A 22,738-nucleotide genomic window follows, 5' to 3' on the forward strand; every position below is an offset into this window, starting at 1 on the left:
AATGGTAGTCAAATGCTATCAAGTCAATGTTGTCCCTTTTCAATCTCAATATTGAACTGACACTGAATGAGCAACTTCAATTTCTCAATCCACAAGGCATGATGCTAGTACCCAGGACACCACAGTTAGGTATCCCCTTGCCATGCAACTAAGAAGAGTACCTATTGACACTGTTGTATTTATTATGTATCATCTTTGTCAATACAGATGTAGGACCTTAATTTGATCACCCTGTTGCAGGAGAACGTTCCTGTAAATGCAGGAGATTTCAAATTTGTAGTGTATTTGAGTTGTAAAAAAGCTTCTGGAGTTAGTAATATCCACTTAGAAATTACAGACTTGTTTTTATCGTACGAAAAATATATCAACCCCTACAAAAATATCCATTCATTATAATCCACCCAATAATTCACATTTTCCTGTTGCTGCAGGATTATTTTCCTGCTGTAGCAAAATAGCTCAAATTAAGATCCTACATCTGTATGTACTCGTTTTAGTTGCATGGCTAGGTATCCCCAAAACCCTTGGGGGTTTCCTTCACCTTCTCATAGAAGCCGATGTAAAGAGAGAATCCGTAGGTATCCTTGATGTTGACTTTCTTGGCCAGAGCCTGGCACACCTCAGCAGAGGTACAGGCTGAGTCAACAGGCAGGCTGACACTAAGGCCGTCCATCAGGGCCACAGATACTTGTGTGGGCTTCTTGGTCTTGACGGCCTACATGTGGGAAGGTGGAGACATGGGAATATTTAGTCCTTGCAGTATAATAACTACTTACTACAGGACCCATATTGCTCTGTACTGCACATACGCGGTTTTGGTGTCCTGTCTCCCTACTAATACAGTCACTGTCATAAGATTCATTGTAAGATCACCTTATTCGTCAATTGTACACAATGTCGAACCAAACATTGACTTCCATTTATTCCAACCCTTCCAAAAGACACGTTAGGGGTTGGACAGGTTGGAACAGGGGGCTACCACACTGGGCCCCCGTGGAGCAGTTGTTGTGTGGAGTTTAAGTGCCATGCTCAAGGGCACAACGGCAGGCAATAGCATCTAATATTTGATACCAGCAACACTCTTGTTGCCAGCTCACTTCCCAACAGATTTTTCCAGGCAGATCCAGGATTCAAACAGGAAATCCTCCGGTTGCTGGTTCACCTCTCTAACAGCTAGGCTACCTGCCGCCATAAAGATATGTCCGCAGAGCAAAAACAGAGAATCGATTTCATATGTTGGAGTAGGTGGGATATTAGCAGTGGTTGGCGCATGTAGCTGTAGTTTAGCAACGGTCTCTCACATAACTCTGATGCGACCTCTCATCAATTAACATGAGTGCCAGTCTGTTTCTGATCACTCAATGTATTGTTGTCTGACCAAACCTGCTCTGATGGTGATTTCAAGACAACTGGGAACTCAGAAAAATACGAGGTCAAATCATGACGTCAGGTGTAAAGTCGGAGCTCTAGAAAGAGACCTAAGTTCCCGAGTTGGAATTCCCAGTTGGATGACCGTTCGAAACGATTTTTCCTAATCGGAGCACTTTTTTTCAGAGTTCTCAGTTGTCTTGAACGCACTGAAGTCGGAAGTCAGAGATTTCCGAGTTCCCAGTTCTGAGTTCCCAGTTGTTTTGAATGCGACATTTGTCATGAATACTGTCCATGACCTGTAGTGTTGATACTGCTTAACAGCAGCAGTAGTCGACACCTAGCGGCATCGTCAAGAGATTCTTTGGCTAGGGTGTTGGACCCGGGTTTGAGTCCTGACAGGCCTACCCCCCAATTCTGTTGCATTGTGTCAGAAGGGAGATGGCGCCCAGATGACTATGTCTCTGTCATGGATCTTACCTGGAGCTCTATCCAACAAGGCAGTTCGCCTCTTTCCCCATTGGCCACGATGCGACGCAGGCGCTCAGCACAGTACGGACAATAGCTACTTGGCCCTCTGCGCAGGAAGCTCTCCAGATACTGTGGAATAGAATAGAATTACAGTGTATGTAATTGATTGAGTGGGGCCTGGGTTATAAATTCAGTATGCCTATACGTAAAAAACACAGCGCCTTAAGACATACAGCCACAGGTGAAAAAATGTCAACTTTAGCCTGACCTGTATAAGGAGTTCTGTTGGGGGGAAGATACCAAGACAGATGGACAGGAGGACCCAGCCTCTGAGGGAACTCTTCTGGTTCTTATTGTTCACCAGCTGTTTAATGATCTGGCAATAGATCTCATCCCTACACGGACAAACAAGGACAGACAAGCTCAAGTAGCTATCCATCAGTTTTGATTGGATCCAATTCATTTGCATTGCAACTGTAGCTGTAATCCTTTATTAGTTCTGAATGAAACCGTTTTGGGATGACAAACAAATTATTTTTGTAGACATCAATAACTGGGAAATATCTGGGTAACATTGTTTACGTGTTGTAATTCGGTTTGTTACCTTATATCTCGTCTGGATAGGGCGTATCCAACAATAATGTGCAGTTTTTCCAGGTCGGATATTGGCCGATCCAAAGTGCGCCCCTCTCCAATTAGAATGTCTTTCTCCTCCTCCGTCATAGTCTCCGGCTGGAGGAGATGAGGAGCACAACGAGACAATTAGCCGGTTTTGTCTGGAGCGGATACAGCTTATGTCATATTTGCCTTTTCGTCGCAGGTTAGGAAAACTTAGGCAGCATGTTAGGAGAAATGCAGTTTAGGAGAATTAGATTAAGGTTAGGAAAAGAGTAGGGTTAAAATGCACAACAACAAAAAAACCTACTTTTGACATCAATTTTACATAAACTGTATCCCATCTGGACAATTAGCCTGTCTTGTTACATCATGGATATTCAGACTCATTTTAGTTCTGAGGACAAAATAATGTGTATGTAACATACCTCATCTACAATGGTCGAAGCTTTTCTGTTCCCCATTCCTTCTTTCTTTCTATTTTTCCTTAGTATTTTCTGATGGGAAAATGTATAGGACGAATTAGACATCTGACAAACTGTTTAGTGGGTGAATTCAGTCAGCAAAAACTCAGTACAACAGTAAACTATTAGAAACACACAAAATGACACAAGTGTCTATTGTCATCACATTAAGGGAATCAGTGAGTAGCGATATTTTTCCTGCTGCCCGTAAGGGATGAATAAAGTCCTATTGAACTTAGTTGAATGTAAGGTTAAGTCCCAGTAAGGCCTTATGTTCAGTACCTGATCCAGGCCCACTAGATTGCTGAGCCTCCTGTTCTGCCTCTGGCCAAGGTTCTTCTGGATGATGGTGGAGGGCTCCTGGTTGATCTGTTTAGGCTCAGCGATGTCCCCCATGAACCTCAAGATGATCCACCACACTGTCAGACAGGCCTGGAGAGGAGCAGAGAGCAGCGGAGAGGAGAGGAATGGAGAGGAGAGGAATGGAGAGGAGAGGAATGGAGAGGAGCAGAGAGCAGCGCAGAGGAGAGGAATGGAGAGGAGAGGAATGGAGAGGAGCAGAGAGCAGCGCAGAGGAGAGGAATGGAGAGGAGAGGAATGGAGAGGAGAGGAATGGAGAGGAGCAGAGAGCAGTGCAGAGGAGAGGAATGGAGAGGAGAGGAATGGAGAGGAGAGGAATGGAGAGGAGAAAGTAGGGAAGGGAAAAGAAAATAAAAGAATGGGGTGAAGTGAGGAACAAAACAAAAACAGCAGGGGGAAAATGAAGAAGGAGGAGAGGATAAAGTACAGTAGAAAAAGAGAAAAGAGGAGAGAAGAATTAAGAAATAAGGCCCATGGGGGTGTGGTATATGGCCAATATATTATGGCTAAGGGCTGTTCTCATGCACGACGCAACGCAGAGTACCTGGATACAGCTCTTACCCGTGGTATATTGGTCATGTACCACAAACCCCAGAGGTGCCTTATTGCTATTATAAACTGGTTACCAATGTAAATAGAGCAGTAAAAAGACATGTTGTGTTATACCCGTGGTATATGGTCTGATATGCCACGGCTTTCAGCCAATCAGCACTCAGGGTTCGAACCACCCAGTTTATAATGTCGCATATGTGACAGAGGAAGAAAAATGCCATCCTTGCTTTGGATCCCTCTGAGAGACACAGAAGCCTGATGTTGACTTCTCACCAGTGTGTCCCCCTCGTCCTCGTGGTGGAGCAGGGGCTGACGCAGCCTTTGGGTGATGTGACTGTGGGTAGCAGAGCCCTGGAAGTGCAAAGCACTGAACTTGATGAAGGAGAACTCCTCATCCTCATCATCGTACTCCACCACTGGTAGTTCCACTGGTACTGGTGCTGGTGCAGGAGTTGGTTCAGTCTGAGCTAGTACTGGTACTGGTACTTGTACTACTACCGGAGCTGGGGTTTCTACTGGGCTCTCATCTCGGCTCTCATCTCGACTCTCCTCTCGGCTCTCCTCAGTCACCTCTGGGATTGTTCGCGTTCTCTCCAAGTCCTGAGGATGGATAGGGAGAGTGCAGTCGGATACTCAGTTAGATACTTTCTTCTTGGAGTTGGAGAGAATAGTAGAATATTATAATGCTTCTTCAATGAGAAGAGAAGGTTAGATGGATGTGGTCATTCTGTTAGCAGTGTTTATCACTGAGGTATTAAGACATATAAGACTATAGCAAATGGAAACCTATGTTAATATGACATTAAGATCCACCATTGGTTTTGAGCATCACCTCAAAGCCCTCTGGAGCCGGGCCCTCCCGCCCTCCTACTGACACTTTGTGGGGCAGGAATTCAAACATTGTTTCCACCATTTCCTGCTCACTGACTGGCTCTGGCTCGGCAGCAGCCTGTTGTGATTGGCTGAGGACCTCCTCTAGCCTCCGCTGGAGCTCTGCGGCTGTCTGCTCTCTCGCCTCCCGCTCCTGGGCTGATAGGAATGCCTAACACAGACACACAAACACAAGCACACACACACAGATATATTGAATTTGCACACAGGTGGCACAACAGGCTTGCAATCACACACACACACTTTTCTCAAATGTCAGAACTCACATCTGTCCTCCTCTTGTTGGTGGTCTTCCTAGCCAGCATGCCTCTGGTGTGTGCCTGGAGGACAGTCACAGCTTCTCTCTTGCTCTTATAACTCTTCCTGGCCAGGTACCCGCGCACCTGGGACTGCAGAGTGACGGCTGCCGCCAGCTCCTTCAGGTAATGCAGCCGGGATAGACGACCACGGATCGTAGACTGCAGACGCTGAAAGCCGCGCTGGAGCTAGTCGAACGAGACGGAGAGGAGGATCAATTATGTTTGTAGAAGGTAAATGTGAGCAGCAGAGAGAAAACCGAAAGATATGTTAAAAGCTGATCCAGCCTATAAAAAAAAGAAAATGAGAAAATCTCTATCAGCACAATAATGTGCACTCCTTAGCTAGGGCATTTGATCAATATCACCTCAGTTTGTCTACAAACGTGTATCTGAGTTGACTCCTTACCAGTGTTGTGGTGTAGTGAACTATGTGTAGTTCAACTAGTAATTTAATAGCATTTTGCTGTAGCTTGGACTCAATTCAAATATTGGTAGTGTTTTCAGTATTTAATTACTTTTTTACCATGTAGTGGTGTAGCTAAATACTAGAACTTCACACTCATTTTTTGGCAAAAAGAGGAGAAAATATTGGTAAAGTAGACAAGAATTGTCTTTCTTTTTCGGCAGTAGACCTCCCTAATTGCCACTTGAAACTGAGCCAGTAACTTACCTTTCTATATTGATTCTTGTCTTTGTAACCTCTCCAATGCTTCTGTATCACCACAGTGGCTCTCCTTTTCTTTACAAAGCTCTTCCTACAAGAGGAATACATTTCAACAAAACATCAATAGCGCAGACTTGTATGAACTACTGTATTAAAACAATAGTAACAACTGTATGTAACTCTGTGGTAAACCTTTAGATTGGGGTATTAGAGAGAATAACAGATAAACCCATGTCAGTGACCACTGCCAGTGTGCTATTTTTTTTAATGTATTTTTAATGTAACCTTTATTTAACCAGGTAGGCAAGTTGAGAACAAGTTCTCATTTACAATTGCGACCTGGCCAAGATAAAGCAAAGTAGTTTGACACATATAACAACACAGAGTTACACATGGAGTAAAACAAACATACAGTCAATAATACAGTAGAAAAATAAGTCTATATACAATGTGAGCAAATGAGGTGAGATAAGGGAGGTGAAAGCAAAACAAAGGCCATGGTGGCGAAGTAAATACAATATTGCAAGTTAAACGCTGGAACTGTAGATTTGCAGTGGAAGAATGTGCAAAGTAGAGATAGAAATAATGGGAGACCGCCTCCCGGGTGGCACAGTGGTTAAGGGCGCTGTACTGCAGCGCCAGCTGTGCCACCAGAAACTCTGGGTTCGCGCCCAGACTCTGTCGTAACCGGCCGCAACCGGGAGGTCCGTGGGGCGACGCACAATTGGCCTAGTGTCGTCCGGGTTAGGGAGGGTTTGGCCGGTAGGGAAATCCTTGTCTCATCGCGCACCAGCGACTCCTGTGGTGGGCTGGGCGCAGTGCACGCTAACCAAGGTTGCCAGGTGCACGGTGTTTCCTCCGACACATTGGTGCGGCTGGCTTCCGGGTTGGATGGCGCTGTCTTAAGAAGCAGTGCGGCTTGGTTGCGTTGTGTATCGGAGGACGCATGACTTTCAACCTTCATCTCTCCCGAGCCCGTACGGGAGTTGTAGCGATAAGACAATATAGTAGCTACTAAACAATTGGATACCATGAAATTGGGGTAAAAAAAAAGAAATAACGAAATGTAGTTCGTTCCAGTCATTGGCAGCAGAGAACTGGAAGGAGAGGTGGCCAAAGGAAGAATTAGTTTTGGCGGGTGACCAGAGAGATATACCTGCTGGAGCACGTGCTGCTATGGAGACCAGCGAGCTGAGATAAGGGGGGACTTTACCTAGCAGGGTCTTGGAGATGACCTGGAGCCAGTGGGTTGGCGACGAGTATGAAGCGAGGGCCAGCCAACAAGGACGTAAAGATCGCAGTGGTGGGTAGTATATGGGGCTTTGGTGACAAAACGGATGGCACTGTGAGAGACTGCATCCACTTTATTGAGTAGGGTATTGGAGGCTATTTTTTAAATTATATCGGCCAAGTCGAGGATCGGTAGGATGGTCAGTTTTAAGGGTATGTTTGGAAGCATGAGTGAAGGATGATTTGTTGCGAAATAGGAAGCCAATTCTAGATTTAACTTTGGATTGGAGATGTTTGATGTGAGTCTGGAAGGAGAGTTTACAGTCTAACCAGACACCTAGGTATTTGTAGTTGTCCACATATTCTAAGTCAGAACCGTCCAGAGTAGTCATGTTGGACGGGCGGGCAGGTGCAGGCAGCGATCGGTTGAAGAGTACGCATTTAGTTTTACTTGTATTTAAGAGCAATTGGAGGCCACGGAAGGAGAGTTGTATGGTATTGAAGCTCGTCTGGAGAGTTGTTAACTTCTTAAGGTATAGGGGGCAGCATTTTCACTTTTGGATAAATAGCATGCCCAATTTCAACTTCCTGCTACTCATGCCAAGAATATAAGATATGCATATCATTAGTAGATTTGGATGGAAAACACTCTGAAGTTTCTAAAACTGTTTGAATCATGTCTGTGAGTATAACAAAACTTATGTAGCAGGCAAAACCCAGAGGACTAACCGTTCAGATTTTTTTTTAGGTCTCTGTCTGTTCAGTGGGTTCCCATTGGGAAACGATATTTCTTAGGCACTTGTTTTCAGTTCCTACCGCTTCCACTGGATGTCACCAGTCTTTGGAATTTGGTTGAGGTTATTCCTTTGTGCAATGAAGAGGTACGGCCATCTAGGAAATGGGTAACACTGTTGAGAGTTGCGCAAGACTTGAAAAGTAGCGTTAGTTTCCTCTCGTCCTCTATTGAAAACAGATAGACCCGTCTTCAATTTGATCGATTATTAATGTTTAAAAATACCTAAAGTTGTATTACAAAAGTAGTTTGAAATGTTTTGGCAAAGTTTACAGGCAACTTTTGAGATATTTTGTAGAGACGTTGCGCAATTTGGAAGCTGTTTTTTTTTCTGGATCAAACGTGCCAAATAAATGGACATTTAGGATATATATGGACGGAATTAATCGAACAAAAGGACCAATTGTGATGTTTATGGGACATATCGGAGTGCCAACAAAAGAAGCTCGTCAAAGGTAAGGCATGTTTTATATTTTATTTCTGCGTTTTGTGTAACGCCTGCAGGGTTAAAATATGCTACTCTCTTTGTTTTTATATTAACTTTATTTAAACTAGGCAAGTCAGTTAATTAAGAACAAATTCTTATTTTCAATGACGGCCTAGAAACAGTGGGTTAACTGCCTGTTCAGGGGCAGAATAACAGATTTGTACCTTGTCGGCTCGGGGATTTGAACTTGCAACCTTCCAGGTACTAGTCCAACACTCTAACCACTAGGCTACCCTTACTGTTGTGCTATCATCAGATAATAGCTTCTTATGCTTTCGCCGAAAAGCCTTTTAAAAATCTGACATGTTGGCTGGATTCACAACGAGTGTAGCTTTAATTTAGTATCTTACATGTGTGATTTAATGAAAGTTAGATTTTTATATAATTGTATTTGAATTTGCCGCGCTGCATTTTCCCTGGCTTTTGGCCAAGTGGGACGCAAGCGTCCCCTATACCATAAGAAGTTAACACAGTGTCCAAAGAAGGGCCAGAAGTATACAGAATAGTGTCGTCTATGTAGAGGTGGATCAGAGACTCACCAGCAGCAAGAGCGACATCATTGATGAATACAGAGAAAAGAGTCGATCCAAGAATTGAACCCTGTGGCACCCCCATAGAGACTGCCAGAGGCCCGCACAACAGGCCCTCCGATTTGACACATTGAACTCTATCAGAGAAGTAGTTGGTGAACCAGGCGAGGCAATCATTTGAGAAACCAAGGCTATCGAGTCTGCCGATGAGGATGTGGTGATTGACAGAGTTCGAAAGCCTTGGCCAGGTCAGTGAGTACAGCTGCACAGTATTGTTTCTTATCGATGGCGGTTAAGATATTGTTTAGGACCTTGAGCGTGGCTGAGGTGCACCCATGACCAGCTCTGAAACCAGATTGCATAGAGGAGAAGGTATGGTGGGATTCAAAATGGTCGGTAATCTGTTTGTTGACTTGGCTTTTGAAGACCTTAGAAAGGCATGGTAGGATAGATATAGGTCTGTAGCAGTTTGGGTCAAGAGTGTCCCCCCCTTTGAAGAGGGGGATGACCGCAGCTGCTTTCCAATCTTTGAGAATCTCAGACAACATGAAAGAGAGGTTGAACAGGCTAGTAATAGGGGTTGCAACAATTTCGGCAGATAATTTTAGAAAGAAAGGGTCCAGATTGTCTAGCCCGGCTGATTTGTAGGGGTCCAGATTTTGCAGCTCTTTCAGAACATCAGCTGACTGGATTTGGGAGAAGGAGAAATGGGGAAGGCTTGGGCAAGTTGCTGTGGGGGGTGCAGTGCTATTGACCGGGGCAGGGGTAGCCAGGTGGACAGCATGGCCAGCCATAGAAAAATGCTTATTGAAATTCTCAAATATAGTGGATTTATCGGTGGTGACAGTGTTTCCTATCCTCAGTGCAGTGGACAGCTGGGAGGAGGTGTTCTTATTCTCCATGGACTTTACAGTGTCTCAGAACTTTTTTGAGTTTGTTTTGCAGGAAGCAATTTTCTGCTTGAAAAAGCTAGCCTTGACTTTTCTAACTGCCTGTGTATATTGGTTTCTAGCTTCCCTGAAAAGTTGTATATCACAGGAGCTGTTCGATGCTAATTCAGAACGCCAAAATATGTTTTTGTGTTGGTTACGGGCAGTCAGGTCTGGAGAGAACCAAGGGCTATATCTGTTCCTGGTTCTACATTTCTTGAATGGAGCATGCTTATTTAAGATGGTGAGGAAGGCATTTAATTTTTTTTTACCAGGCATCCTCTACTGACAGGAATAGGTCAATATCCTTCCAGGATACCCCGGCCAGGTTGATTAGAAAGGCCTGCTCGCTGAAGTGTTTCAGGGAGCGTTTGACAGTGATGAGTGGAGGTTGTTTGACCGCTGACCCATTACGGATGCAGGCAATGAGGCAGTGATCACTGAGATCATGGTTGAAAACGACAGAGGTGTATTTAGAGGGCAAGTTGGTTAGGATGATATCTATGAGGGTGCCCGTGTTTACGGCTTTGGGGTGGTACCTGGTAGGTTCCTTGATAATTTGTGTGAGATTGAGGGCATCAAGCTTAGATTGTAGGATGGCTAGGGTGTTAAGCATGTTCCAGTTTAGGTCGCCTAGCAGCACGAGCTCTGAAGATAGATGAGGGGCAATCAGTTCACATATGGTGTCCAGAGCACAGCTGGGGGCAGAGGGTGGTCTATAGCAGGTGGCAACGGTGAGAGACTTGTTTTTAGAGAGGTAGATTTTTTAAAGTAGAAGTTCAAATTGTTTGGGTACAGACCTGGATAGTAGGACAGAACTCTGCTATGTAATGTCAACATCCCAAACATTACAACATCCCAAACATTAAAGTTCCTGTGTCAGGTATGACATGTCACATGCCATTTTATACCCTATATTCCCTCCAAGCTGTGTGTCTCAGTGTTCCTCATTTACCTGTCTCTGTGGCCAAGAATAACCCGCTGGATGATGAGGGCTTTCCTGTTGAGCTCTCGCTCTCTTTCCCACTCCAGTAGGGAGTCATGGGCATCCTGAATGGGAAGAGGGTGGAGACAGGTTACAGAGGATTAATCTGGACCTTTTCAAAAACGTAGACCAACATCATTGTAACATATTCTAATTGCTTTAAGTGACATTTGGGATTCCATCACTGCTGTTACAACATGACCAATGTTTGTGGTTGTCTAGTGTGGTAGGCTTTAACTTAGCTAAAACTTAGTCAAAACAATTCTAAGCCGTAATGTGTACACCACCCAGCCGGGGAGGGATATGGCTTGAAAACGTACCTCAATCCAGGGATGGAAGATGACGCTGTACTCCTAGTTATGCCAATATCCGAACAGACAAATGGAGAATATTGAAATACTGATAGTCTCTGCTAGCCTTTGGTTTAGTCTCTGCTAGCCTTTGGTTTAGTCTTTGCTAGCCTTTGGTTTAGTCTCTGCTAGCCTTTGGTTTAGTCTCGCTAGCCTTTTGTTTAGTCTCTGCTAGCCTTTGGTTTAGTCTCGCTAGCCTAGCATGAGGATGAAAAAGGGCCATTTAATTCAAAACTAGCAATCTTCTCCATTTGTCAGTTCGGATACTGGCATAACTAGGAGTACAGTGTCATATCCCACCCCTGCATTGAGGTACGTTTTCAAGCCATATCCCTCCCCGGCTGGGTGGTGTCCACATTACGGCTAAGAATCATTTTGACTTGGACGGGAAAATCTAGGTTTAACTGCACCTTTAGGAAGATCTTAGTTGTGCCAATCTTCCAGTCGTTATGTCCTGTGATCACGGCCTTGCAAATGGCAATACAGCAGGCTGATGCTGACTCCTGGGTTAGGAGAGAGAGGAGGATATTGGGAACCATAACCATAAAACTAAAAGCCATGACAACTTTGGAGATTTGAATGCTAACAAATGTCATTATCTCTGTCATCTTTATCATCATCATCATCAACATATTCTAAATAATAATGTCTTACAGTTTTGGGGTCACAGACGGTTGTCTTTAGGAGTACTCTGTACCGCTGCAGAAATTGCTTGAACGTATGACGGATTGGATATCCCAGCTTCCGGATTCTGATGGTATCAATCATTCCAGAATACCGCAGCTGACGTATGCACAGGTCTCTGTCAAAACACTGAGGAAGACAGAGACATTCATACGCTTGTTTTAGTAGAGTGGAGAGCACTGTAGGATGGAAAAAGGGGACTTCAGTGGAATTGTAAAATGTGTATGGTGTGAAACTGCCATTCTACCTAATCACATTTTTTTCTGTTTTGTGTGAGTTTGACCTCCTATGATTGTGATATTGCACCATCAATGAATCATGTCTCGCTGTATCTGGCCCAGTGCTACAAATGGCTGTCTTGTTCACCATGGATTTCTTGTTGTCATTGGGCTTAAAGCAGCGGATAAAGTGTGGCTGGCAGATGGACAAGGCCTTCATGAGGGAGTCGAGGGACTGGCGGAACTGACCACTCAGCGTGGACACCTGTTTCCTACCGTCCGTCTGGGCCGCCTTTGGGGAGAAAGATCACAATGTCATCTGTGTGGAATTTTGGACCGTTGTCAGTGACCATATATATAGGAAAACCATGTGGAAAAACTGGAATTCCCCCCAGTGCAATACTTTTTGAGATGACCCCAAATCTAACCATTGGATGTTACCAAAGCACAGATTACTTGATGAATAATGGGTAGATAATGTATGAATAATTAATAATACTGCTAATCTACATGACATACGGAAACCCATAGCTTTTGTTTATGGTGAATATATACTGAACAAAAATAGAAACGTAACGTGTAAAGTGTTGGTCCCAAGGGTGGCGCAGTGGTTAAGGGCGCTGTACTACAGCACCAGCTGTGCCACCAGAGACTCTGGGTTCGCGCCCAGGCTCTGTCGTAACCGGCCGCGACCGGGAGGTCCGTGAGGCGACGCACAATTGGCCTAGCGTCGTCCGGGTTAGGAAGGGTTTGGCCGGTAGGGAAATCCTGCTAGGATATGCATATACTTGGTAACATTGGATAGAAAACACTCTGACATTTCTAAAACTGTTAAAATAATGTCTGTGAGTATAACAGACCTGTTTGGCTGGCAAAAACCCAAGGAATAATTTTGAGGTCACAGGCCATTTGCTTGCCAGGACAGTGCTTGCCTTTGGGAAATACAAATAGATATGACCCATATTGCAGTTCCTATAGCTTCCACTAGATATCAACAGTCTTTAGAAAGGGTTTCAGGCTTGTTTTTTGAAAAATTAACAACTAGTTGGAAGAACTACAAGGTGTCTCTCATTAGAAAAGTGGTCTTGTTGGAGCGTGAATGAGGTGCGCACTCTTCGTTATTTATCTTCCCTATTGAACATACTATTCTCCATCTTAAATATTATAGTTTATTTAGATATTAGAGTACATGAGGATTAATTAGAAACATTGTTTGACTTGTTTGGATGAACTTTACTAGTAACTTTTTGGATTTGTTTGTATGCATGTTGAAAGAGTGGATTACTGAGATCATTGGCGCCAACTAAACTGACTTTTTTTGATATAAAGAAGGACTTAATCGAACAAAATGACCATTCATTGTGTAGCTGGGACCCTTGGGATTGATAACAGAGGAAGATCTTCAAAGGTAAGGGATTTATTTAATCGCTATTTGTGATTTTGTGATGCCTGTGCTGGTTGAAACGGTATTTTGATGTGGGACGCTGTCCTCAGATAATTGCATGGTATGCTTTCACCATAAAGCCTTTTTGAAATCTGAAAAAGCGGTTGGATTAACAAGAAATTAAGCTTTTAAATGATGTATGACGCTTCTATTTTCATGAATGTTTAATATTACGATTTTTGATTTTGAATTTCATGCTCTGCAATTTTACCGTTGTTTTCGTTGCTGTCCCGCTAGCGGTTCATGCGCCAAAAGAGTGCTGGGGACAATTAAAGGCCACTCTAACATTTGCAGTTATGTCACACAACATAATGCCACAGATGACTTGTTTTGGGGGAGCGTGCAATTGGTATGCTGACTCCAGGAATGTCCACCAGAGCTGATGCCAGAGAATTGAATGTTCATTTGTCTACCATATGCCCCCTCCAACGTCGTTTTAGAGAATTTGGCAGTACGTCCAACCGGCCTCACAACTACAGACAACGTGTAACCACCCCAGCCCAGGACCTCCACGTCCAGCTTCTTCACCTGCAGGATCATCTAAGACCAGCCCCCCTGACATCTGATGAAACTGTGGCTTTGCACAACCAATTAATTTCTGTACAAACTGTCAGAAATCGTCTCAGGGAAGCTCATCTGCGTGCCCGCCGTCCTCACCAGGGTGTTTATCTGACTGCAGTTCGGCATCATAACCAACTTCAGTGAGCAAATGCTCACCTTCGATGGCCACTGGCATGCTGGAGAAGTGTATATGGCAGACAGCCTCTATGGCGTTGTGTGGGTGAGCGGTTTGCTGATGTCAATGTTGTGAACAGAGTGCCCCATGGTGACGGTGGGGTTATGGTATGGGCAGGCATCAGCTACGGACAATGAACACAATTGCATTTTATAGATGGACATTTGAATGCACAGAGATACCGTGACGAGACACTGAGGCCCATTGTCACGCCATTCAGCCGCCACCATCTCCTCATGTTTCAGCATGGTAATGCATGGCCCCATGTCACAAGGATCTGTACACAATTCCTGGAAGCTGAAAATGTCCCAGCCTGCGTACTCACCAGACATGTCACCCATTGACCATGTTTGGGATGCTCTGTATCGACCTGTACGACAGCATGTTCCAGTTCCTGCCAATATCCAGCAACTTCACACAACCATTGAAAGGGAGTGGGACAACATTCTACAGGCCACAATCAACAGCCCAATAAACTCTATGTGAAAGAGATGTACGTCTCTGCGTGAGGCAAATGGAGGTCACACCAGATACTAACTGGTTTTCTGATCCAAGCCCCTACCTTTTTTTAAGTATCTGTTACCATCAGATGCATATCGGTACTCCTATTCATGTGAAATCCATAGATTAGGGCCTAAGTTATTTATTTCAATTGACTGATTTTCTTATATGAATTGTAACTCAGTAAAATCTTTGAAATTGTTGCATGTTGCGTTTTATATTTTTGTTCAGCGTAGCTAATGGGAGTTGGATATTCAGAATCCAAATAATAACAGTAGCTACAAACCCGTAGAGAGCTCTTGGGTGTCATAACGACCCTGTTGTTGCTGGCAGGGTTCTTCACGACATTAGCACTGAGCTGCGTCTCAAAGATCTGCCTCAGCAGCTTGTTGGTTGTCGTGTCAATCATCTTGATAATGTCAGAGCTGAGAGTATCTCTGTTCTTCTCCAGGAATCCTGAATGAAAAACATACAGGATCAAATGGTGAGTAAAAAAAACACATATTCCTGTGTCCCAGCAAATCAACAAATATTTTATGTGATCCCTTTTTCTTCTGGTTACCTCTTGAGTCGTAGTAAACAACCCCAGCAAAATGGCGGATCCCAAACTCCATGTCGTGGGTGTTCTTAGACGGAATGTAGATGTTGCACTTGGCATGAACCTGGTTCATCTTGTTCAACATGGTGACATCTGTGCCCTGGAAGAAACATTCAAGGTCGTCACAAACCTCACCAATTCAGATTGCCTCCATAGCAGGGTTTATTAGAGACATTTGAGATAGTTTACCTTGGGAAAGTGGCTCTCCTCATCGATCAGAGCCAACACATTGAGGGGCTTCCCAACCAGGAGATCAAGGGTTTGCGTGTTGTCATTGAAGGTGATGTTTTTCCAGACAATGTCCTCCTTAGTGTACTCCTCCTGCTCCAGCTTGAACACATGACGCACAAAGAACTGCTGCAGCTGCTCATTGGCAAAGTTGATGCACAGCTGTTCAAAGCTGTGAAAAAAGCACGTGGAAAAAGCTTGTGTTATTGACCAGTTGGTTACATAGGATCGGGGAGCATGAAGGACATACAAGCCTGTATTTAACTACCTGTGTGTCGACTGTCGCAAACAACAAGGGAAATTAGTATTTGATATTGACTGAAATACCTGTTTGAGGCAAAGTTCTCAAACCCAAAGATGTCCAGCAAGCCAATGGAGTTACGGACGTATTTGGGACCGTTGGTGGGAGTCTTATGGATGACACTGTTGATTCTCCCAACAATCCAGATAAATAGTTTACCATATATTGCCTGAAGAAATCATGACACAAACAACACACATACTCTTGAATAGAATATGGACCAAAACCTAGAGTGTTTAACTCAACAATCAAGTAAATCGTGCACTGATGACAATGGAAGACTCGAGTTACGTCCATTCCCCCACGGATCTTAAGTAACGATTAAGGCTTATGTGCCTTTGTGAATATGTATGTTGTCTTCCCTCTTCTTTCAGGAGGTAGCCTACTGTATATCTTTCCTTGGCACCTTCAAACAGGTGTGGCATCATTACCTTCACGAAGGCGTCCCTGCAGTCGGCTGCCTGTTCAGAGCTGAGGGGTTTGGATACTCGCTCTCTGTTGGTCATGAAGGAGCGGTAAGTCAAGCTCACACCCAGAGACGCAGGCTGCACCTGTAAGGAAGATATGAAGATATATGTATATCATGTAAACTGTACTGTATATTCATAATATGTTATTAAAAAACATCCCAGAAAAAAATGTCATGGCAACAAATATGCCTACCTCCAGCAATTTGGCTGCAATTGTAAAGTGATCCGATGAACTGACATCAGAGCTCTCCATGTTATCCAAGATGGAGGCTGTAAGGCAAATAACAAAAGAAAACTTGGTCAATCAGAGCTTTCAACTTAACAAAAAAAGAATAACAACAACAAAAACACATCAACATTCAAGTATTTTAGGATCTCAAGAAATATGGCCATTTGGGTTGGGGAGGATTGGGTGAGGACAAGGCCCAGGTCATATTCCCCAAGAACACACTCAGACATCAGGTCATAGACCCAGAGAGGACTCCACCTTCGAAGCTGACATTGCCCAGGTGGAGGAGTGCAGCAAGCAGCTTGAGGATCTCCCAGCAGTGTGTCTCGGTAAAGGTGAGGATCTTCAGAGCCGTGCGGATACGGGTGTAGTCCTTAGCATCGTCACGTCCATCGCAGACAATACAGTCTCCCTTTAGAACACAGGGTCTAAGGTTATACAGTTTCCTTCAAAAAGTATTCAATCCCCTTGACTTACTTCACATTTTGTTGTGTTATAACCTACATTTAAAATGGATTAAATTGAGATTTTGTTTCACTGGCCTACATACAATACCCTATAATGTCAAAGTGGAATTATGTTTTTAGAAATGTTTACAAATTAATTAAAAAAGGAAATGCTGACAGTTGATGAGTCAATAAGTATTCAACCCCTTTGTTGTGGCAAGCCTAAATAAGTTCAGGAGTAAAAATGTGCTTAACAAGTTACACGATAAGTTGCACAGACTCTCTCTGTGGGCAATAATAGTGTTTAACATGATGTTTGAATGACTACCTTATCTCTGTACCCTGCACATATAATTATCTGTAAGGTCCCTCAGTCGAGCAGTGAATGTCAAACACAGATTCAACCACAAATACCAGGGGGTTATTGGGAACCTATTGGTAGATGGGTACAATGAATCTATTATTATTTGCACTTCGGATGGTGTATCAATACACACAGTCACTACAAAGATACAGGTTTCTATCCTAACTCAGTTGCCGGAGATGAAGGAAACCGCTCAGGAATTTCACCGTGAGGCCAATGGTGACTTTAAAACAGTTACAGAGTTTAATGGCTGTGAACAACATAGTAGTTACTCCACAATACTAACTAAATGACAGAGAGAAAATAAGGAAGCCTGTACAGAATACAAATATTCCAAAACATGCATCCTGTTTGCAATAAAGCACTGAAGTAAAACTACAAAATGAACTTCATGTCCTGAACACAAAGTGTTGTGTTAGGTGCAAATCCAACAAACTACATCACTACCACTCTTCATATTTTCAAGCATGGTTGTGGCTGTATCATGTTATGGGTATGCTTGTCATCGGCAAGAACTAGGGAGTTTTTGTTGGATAAAAATAAACGGAATAGAGCTAATCCTAGAGGAAATCCTGGTTCAGTCTGCTTTCCAACAGACACCGGAAGACAAATTCACCTTTCAGCAGGACAACAACCTAAAACACAAGGCCAAATATACACTGGAGTTGCTTACCAAGACATCATTAAATATTCCTGAGTGGTCTAGTTACAGTTTTGAATTAAATTGTCTTGAAAATCTATGGCAAGACTTGGAAATGGCTGTCTGCAATGATCAAGAACCAACTTAACGAAGATTGAAGATTTTTTTTAAAGAATAATGTGCAATTATTGTACAATCCAGGTGTGCAAAACTCTTAGAGACTTACCCAGAAAGACACAAAGCTGTAATCGCTGCCAAAGGTGATTCTAACATGTATTGACTCAGGGGTGTGAAAATGTATGTTAATGAGATATTTCTGTATTTCATTTTCAATAAATTTGCCCAAAGTTCTAAAAATATGTTTTCACTTTGTCAATATGGGGTATTGTGTGTATATGGGCAAGGAAAACAACCACAATTTAATCCATTTTGAATTCAGGCTGTAACACAAGAAAATGTGGAATAAGTGAAGGGGTATGAATACTTTCTGAAGGCACTGTAAATCAAAACTAGACGTTGAACTGACGTCTGTGCCCAGTGGACAGTTACTTAGTTGTACCCAGTAAAAATGTAATGTATTAATGAGCTAGATGTATAAATGTGAGTAGGAAAACCTGTAAGTGGTCGTGTTGTAGCAGTCTAGTGATATTACCCTCTTGAGGTAGTTGAATTCAGAGGCATCTCCCAAACACAGATTTTTTTTCTGTTCTGTTGTCATCCCCGTTAACATGCAGTAGAATATGTGGTAGTTCCGTTCCTCCATGGCCTAGGGTTAGTTAGTAAAAATTATAACAGTAGTGTTGCATATATCAATATATCAAAATCTCATGACATTAAAACTTTTTGCCTTGATACTGGAAAATCCAACAATGAATTTTGTCCTCTTCCAAGTACGGACACAAAAAAATTAATATTAAATTAGACAAACCTGTTGTTTACCAGAGAAAGTTTAGATGGTTTTGGAATCAATTCCCTTTATGAAGCAATTAGCTATGATATTACCTCATGTTCTACATGTTATTAAAAGATACTGCCTTTGCTGCCCTACCTGATGGCAGACACGAGACTTCTCCAGTAAGTACTGTTCCAGTCGAGCCCCTTCGATGACGCCATCTTTGTTGAAGAAGATTTCCACGTATTTCCCAAAGCGACTGGAGTTGTCGTTGCGAATTGTTTTGGCATTCCCAAATGCTGGGGGAACGCAGGAATAGGAAGGTTGTCATGAGTAACAACACTTACAATAGTGTGTGTGTCTGTGTAAAAACACACAGACCCCTCTTAGTCTCATGTGTGTGTATGTATGTGTGTGCATGTGTCCGTGTGTGTGTCCGTGTGTGAGAGAGAGCAACAGAGAGAGACATAGAGAGACAGAGAGGGGCATAGAGAGAGAGAAAGAGAGATGTACTGTAGAGAAAATATTTTAATCAGTACAGAGCCTACCTTCTAGTATAGGGTTAGCCTCCAGTATCTGCTGCTCTATCCAGGAGTGCTGTCCACTTACTGCAGCCAGGAACTGAAGTACCAGCTTGGTACTCTCAGTCTTCCCTGCACCCGACTCCCCACTGACAGACAAAAGAGAGAGACAGTCCATCAGTTATTGGATTTCAGGTGTATATCCAGTGTAAATGTCAATGTAAAAAGTAGGACTGAACCCCTCCAAAGAGCATCTTCAAATAAAATAACATTTTAAAAAGCATATTCCACAATAATAATAATAAAAAAGTGACACTTCTGCTTTGGTTTCCTATTGCTCAACCGAATGACTTGAGTGTCTGATAAGTGGAATGCTGCCAGTCTAACCTGATGATACAGCACTGGTCTCGGTTGTGGCGGCGCATGTTGAAGTAGCAGGTATCTGCGATGGCAAAGACGTGTGGGGGTAGTTCTCCCAGCCTACGCCCGTGGTACAGCCTCACCTGGTCGGCGTTGTAGAGAGGAAGCTCCTGGTAAGGGTTGACTGCCACCAGCACAGAGCCTGTGTAGGTCTGTGCGAAAGACATTAACAGAGGTTTAGGCTTGCGCAGCCCACTTTTTGTGGGGGCACCACATTAATAATTCTGTGAACGTCTTTCATGAATCTTTCATATTTTTCTGCTTGTTTCCAACATAATCTAAATAGTCCAACATCCATAGTGTAGAAAGGGTCTGAATGTACAGCAAGCATGTGTAGGAGTGGTGATGGGTGTATTGGTACGGAGATGGGTTACGCTTCAAAAGATTCAAAACATCAAGACCAAACCTTTTATTGTTACACCAAGCATTATGGGTAGTGTAGTACAATAGGGGACTCACATAGATAATGCCTTGTCTGTGTCGGACCAGCAGGTTCCTGAGGAGCCCGGCCTCGTTGAGGTCCCCCAGGCGGACCATGTCGTCCACCCCCTCCACCGAGGTGGGGTGCATCACCCTTATGGAGTCCTCCTTCTGGGAGAGCTTGTGTTCCTGGGAACAATACAGGGACAATAAACAGAACTTTAGGCACAGATTGACATCAATTTTTATTTTTATTTTTTATTTTTTACCTTTATTTAACTAGGCAAGTCAGTTAATTAAGAACAAATTCTTATTTTCAATGACGGCCTGGATTCAATACCTGATTTGTTCGATATCATAAGTTACATAATGTCAGATTTTGAGGTCTGAAGGTCTGAAAACTTTAGCTTTGTTTTTAAACTGTCTCTTTAAGTTTTTGGTTTAGGCTTTACATCATTTTATAACAGAGCAGTGCAGAATGCAAAAATAAAAAGACAATAATGCAAAAATGAAAAGACAAAACTAAACAAATGTTTTTAATGTTCTAAATTATGTCATTTGTAAATGAGATAGTAGTTTGATAGATTATTCCCTAAAGTGATTGATTTATATCTTGAGCTAATTTGAGACCAGCAGTACATTAAAATACCAGAGTCATACAATTCAATACAATACAAGTATAATGAAGTACCACGGTCACCTTTCCTTCATCGTCCACCAGGAGCTGGTGTCCAGTGTCGGTCACTTTGACCCGGGCTCCGATGGGCACCCCGGTACCAGAGTCCACCCACACCCACTCACCCTGGGAGCAAGTAGCTTAGTGGTTCAGGATCATACATTTGAAAGAACGCAGATTTTGCCCTTACATTCAAAGGCTTGTTACTCTATTGAAAAAAAAGGACAGTGTGCAAAGACCTATTGCAAGAAAGTCCATCACACTGGTGACCGTAGGATCATTGTGTAAGATCTAATAAATTGTTTGTGGAGCATCTAAGATTGCCAGTGTGCTAAAGCTTACAATTCAACATAGGTATTTTCTAGCACAGATCTGTTTACACTGTCTTCCCAACTCCATGACAATGACCATAGGAGATTTAAGAGATGACCGTAAGGCGCTACAGAGGGTAGTGTGAACGGCCCAGTACATCACTGGGGCAAAGCTTCCTGCCATCCAGGACCTATATAATAGGCGGTGTCAGAGGAAAGCCCATAAAATTGTCAGAGACTCCAGTCATGCAAGTCATAGACTGTTTTCTCTGCTACTGCACACGGCAAGCGGTACCGGAGTGCCAAGTCTAGGACCGAAGCCATACACTGCAAACAGATTTGATACCAAAATAGGGATTTTGCCATTTCAAGCCATTTTCTGAATTGAATGGCAATGGCATTGTCCCAAACCCCTAGATAGATCACATTCAGACATAATGCCAGAGAGAATTCTTTGTCCGGTATCAAATTTGTTTGCACCGTATAGTCATCTCCTATGGTCATTTTCAGGCCCAAAGGAGTTGGAATGACTAGGCAATGGAAGTGCTGATCACATAACACTATTCTATTTCAAAAACCTTTATAACCAAAGGATGGCATCCGGGTTACATTGATCAAATAGTCAACATAGATCATATCGAGGAGCTTACCTTTCTCAACATCACCATGATAGAACCCTCCTATTTCCTAAATTCAAGAAACAAGAAAGACACGAGTCATGCATTTTTTCAAGAAATATATGTGGATTGTATAATGTAAACCGGGAGATACTGTGATCTCAATGTCTGTGATCTCCATTTTGTAAGAAAAGATTCCAATGGTGATTATATGGAGATAATGGTGCTCAATAACTGCAATCATCCATTCTAACAACATATTATACAAGACGAACGATACAGAACTCAAGACCTTTTATCGCCTTCTAGAAGGACAGCTGAAATGACAGCAAATCGTTACTCTACACCATTCAGCCTACCCACTGGGCACACACTGGTTGAAGCAATGTTGTTTTTGCCTCAGTTCAATTAAATTACATTGAACCAACGTGGAATAGATATAGAATTGATGTTTGTACCCAGTGGGTAATGGCTATTGCCACATTTCATAACTCCACAAAAAAATACCACAAAAACACACATCTGCCAACTTACTCGTAGCAACTCAGGTGATGGTCCTCATTGAAATCCCAGTTCTTCAGTTAGTCCTGTACAGTAGATGTGGAGCTCATATGTTTGTTAGATGATGTTAACACAACCCTACCAGGATAGCACAAGGAACGAGGAAACGACTGAAACTCCTGGCCCTGACACATCTCCTTTATGGCACTTTGACTTTGACCTGTCATGTTGTAGACTCACTGCTCAAGAAGACCGGATCAAAGTCGGCTCCTACCCACTCACTCTCCTAGTGCATTTGGACCAATACGCCCTTCAATTCTGGGCCTGCTTCCAGACGTTAACCTGTAACCTAAATAATCCATATCAAAATCTACAAATTGAATCACAGAACATTTTAGAAAGAGTTTATGAGCTGGGAGCTCTTATGAAACTATAGTAGTGCTCTTTTGACCTGTGTTAATGGCAGCAGACACTGGTCTGGTTTCTGTATTGATACAAAATCAAATAACATTTTATTGGTTGCATACAAATAT

General features: G+C 43.0%; 1 protein-coding gene across 2 annotated transcripts in view; it reads right to left on the reverse strand.

The window, feature by feature from the left end:
• LOC115103300 (unconventional myosin-VIIa-like) overlaps positions 1 to 22,399 on the reverse strand; it is a 40,597-nt gene extending 18,198 nt beyond the window's left edge. Inside the window, exons 1-29 of one of the 2 annotated variants that reach the window (XM_029624156.2) lie at positions 22,239 to 22,399; positions 21,738 to 21,774; positions 20,801 to 20,902; positions 20,140 to 20,289; positions 19,648 to 19,832; positions 19,288 to 19,409; positions 18,896 to 19,038; positions 18,500 to 18,613; positions 16,656 to 16,809; positions 16,362 to 16,438; positions 16,130 to 16,249; positions 15,725 to 15,867; positions 15,359 to 15,569; positions 15,134 to 15,269; positions 14,858 to 15,027; positions 12,039 to 12,182; positions 11,643 to 11,801; positions 11,399 to 11,491; positions 10,609 to 10,703; positions 5,691 to 5,775; positions 4,988 to 5,206; positions 4,663 to 4,872; positions 4,104 to 4,430; positions 3,201 to 3,350; positions 2,883 to 2,951; positions 2,444 to 2,571; positions 2,108 to 2,234; positions 1,849 to 1,968; positions 542 to 715 (exon numbers count right to left, since the gene is read on the reverse strand). In XM_029624156.2, the coding sequence (XP_029480016.2) occupies positions 542 to 715; positions 1,849 to 1,968; positions 2,108 to 2,234; positions 2,444 to 2,571; positions 2,883 to 2,951; positions 3,201 to 3,350; positions 4,104 to 4,430; positions 4,663 to 4,872; positions 4,988 to 5,206; positions 5,691 to 5,775; positions 10,609 to 10,703; positions 11,399 to 11,491; positions 11,643 to 11,801; positions 12,039 to 12,182; positions 14,858 to 15,027; positions 15,134 to 15,269; positions 15,359 to 15,569; positions 15,725 to 15,867; positions 16,130 to 16,249; positions 16,362 to 16,438; positions 16,656 to 16,809; positions 18,500 to 18,613; positions 18,896 to 19,038; positions 19,288 to 19,409; positions 19,648 to 19,832; positions 20,140 to 20,289; positions 20,801 to 20,902; positions 21,738 to 21,755 (3,945 nt within the window). In that variant the 5' untranslated portion in view covers positions 21,756 to 21,774; positions 22,239 to 22,399. The remainder of the gene's footprint in view (positions 1 to 541; positions 716 to 1,848; positions 1,969 to 2,107; positions 2,235 to 2,443; positions 2,572 to 2,882; positions 2,952 to 3,200; positions 3,351 to 4,103; positions 4,431 to 4,662; positions 4,873 to 4,987; positions 5,207 to 5,690; positions 5,776 to 10,608; positions 10,704 to 11,398; positions 11,492 to 11,642; positions 11,802 to 12,038; positions 12,183 to 14,857; positions 15,028 to 15,133; positions 15,270 to 15,358; positions 15,570 to 15,724; positions 15,868 to 16,129; positions 16,250 to 16,361; positions 16,439 to 16,655; positions 16,810 to 18,499; positions 18,614 to 18,895; positions 19,039 to 19,287; positions 19,410 to 19,647; positions 19,833 to 20,139; positions 20,290 to 20,800; positions 20,903 to 21,737; positions 21,775 to 22,238) is intronic. The other variant, XM_029624158.2, reaches the window with a different exon arrangement.
• Positions 22,400 to 22,738: the final 339 nt, after the last annotated feature.

This window comes from Oncorhynchus nerka, linkage group LG20 (genome assembly GCF_034236695.1).
Source record: "Oncorhynchus nerka isolate Pitt River linkage group LG20, Oner_Uvic_2.0, whole genome shotgun sequence".
Classification (NCBI taxonomy): domain Eukaryota; kingdom Metazoa; phylum Chordata; class Actinopteri; order Salmoniformes; family Salmonidae; genus Oncorhynchus; species Oncorhynchus nerka.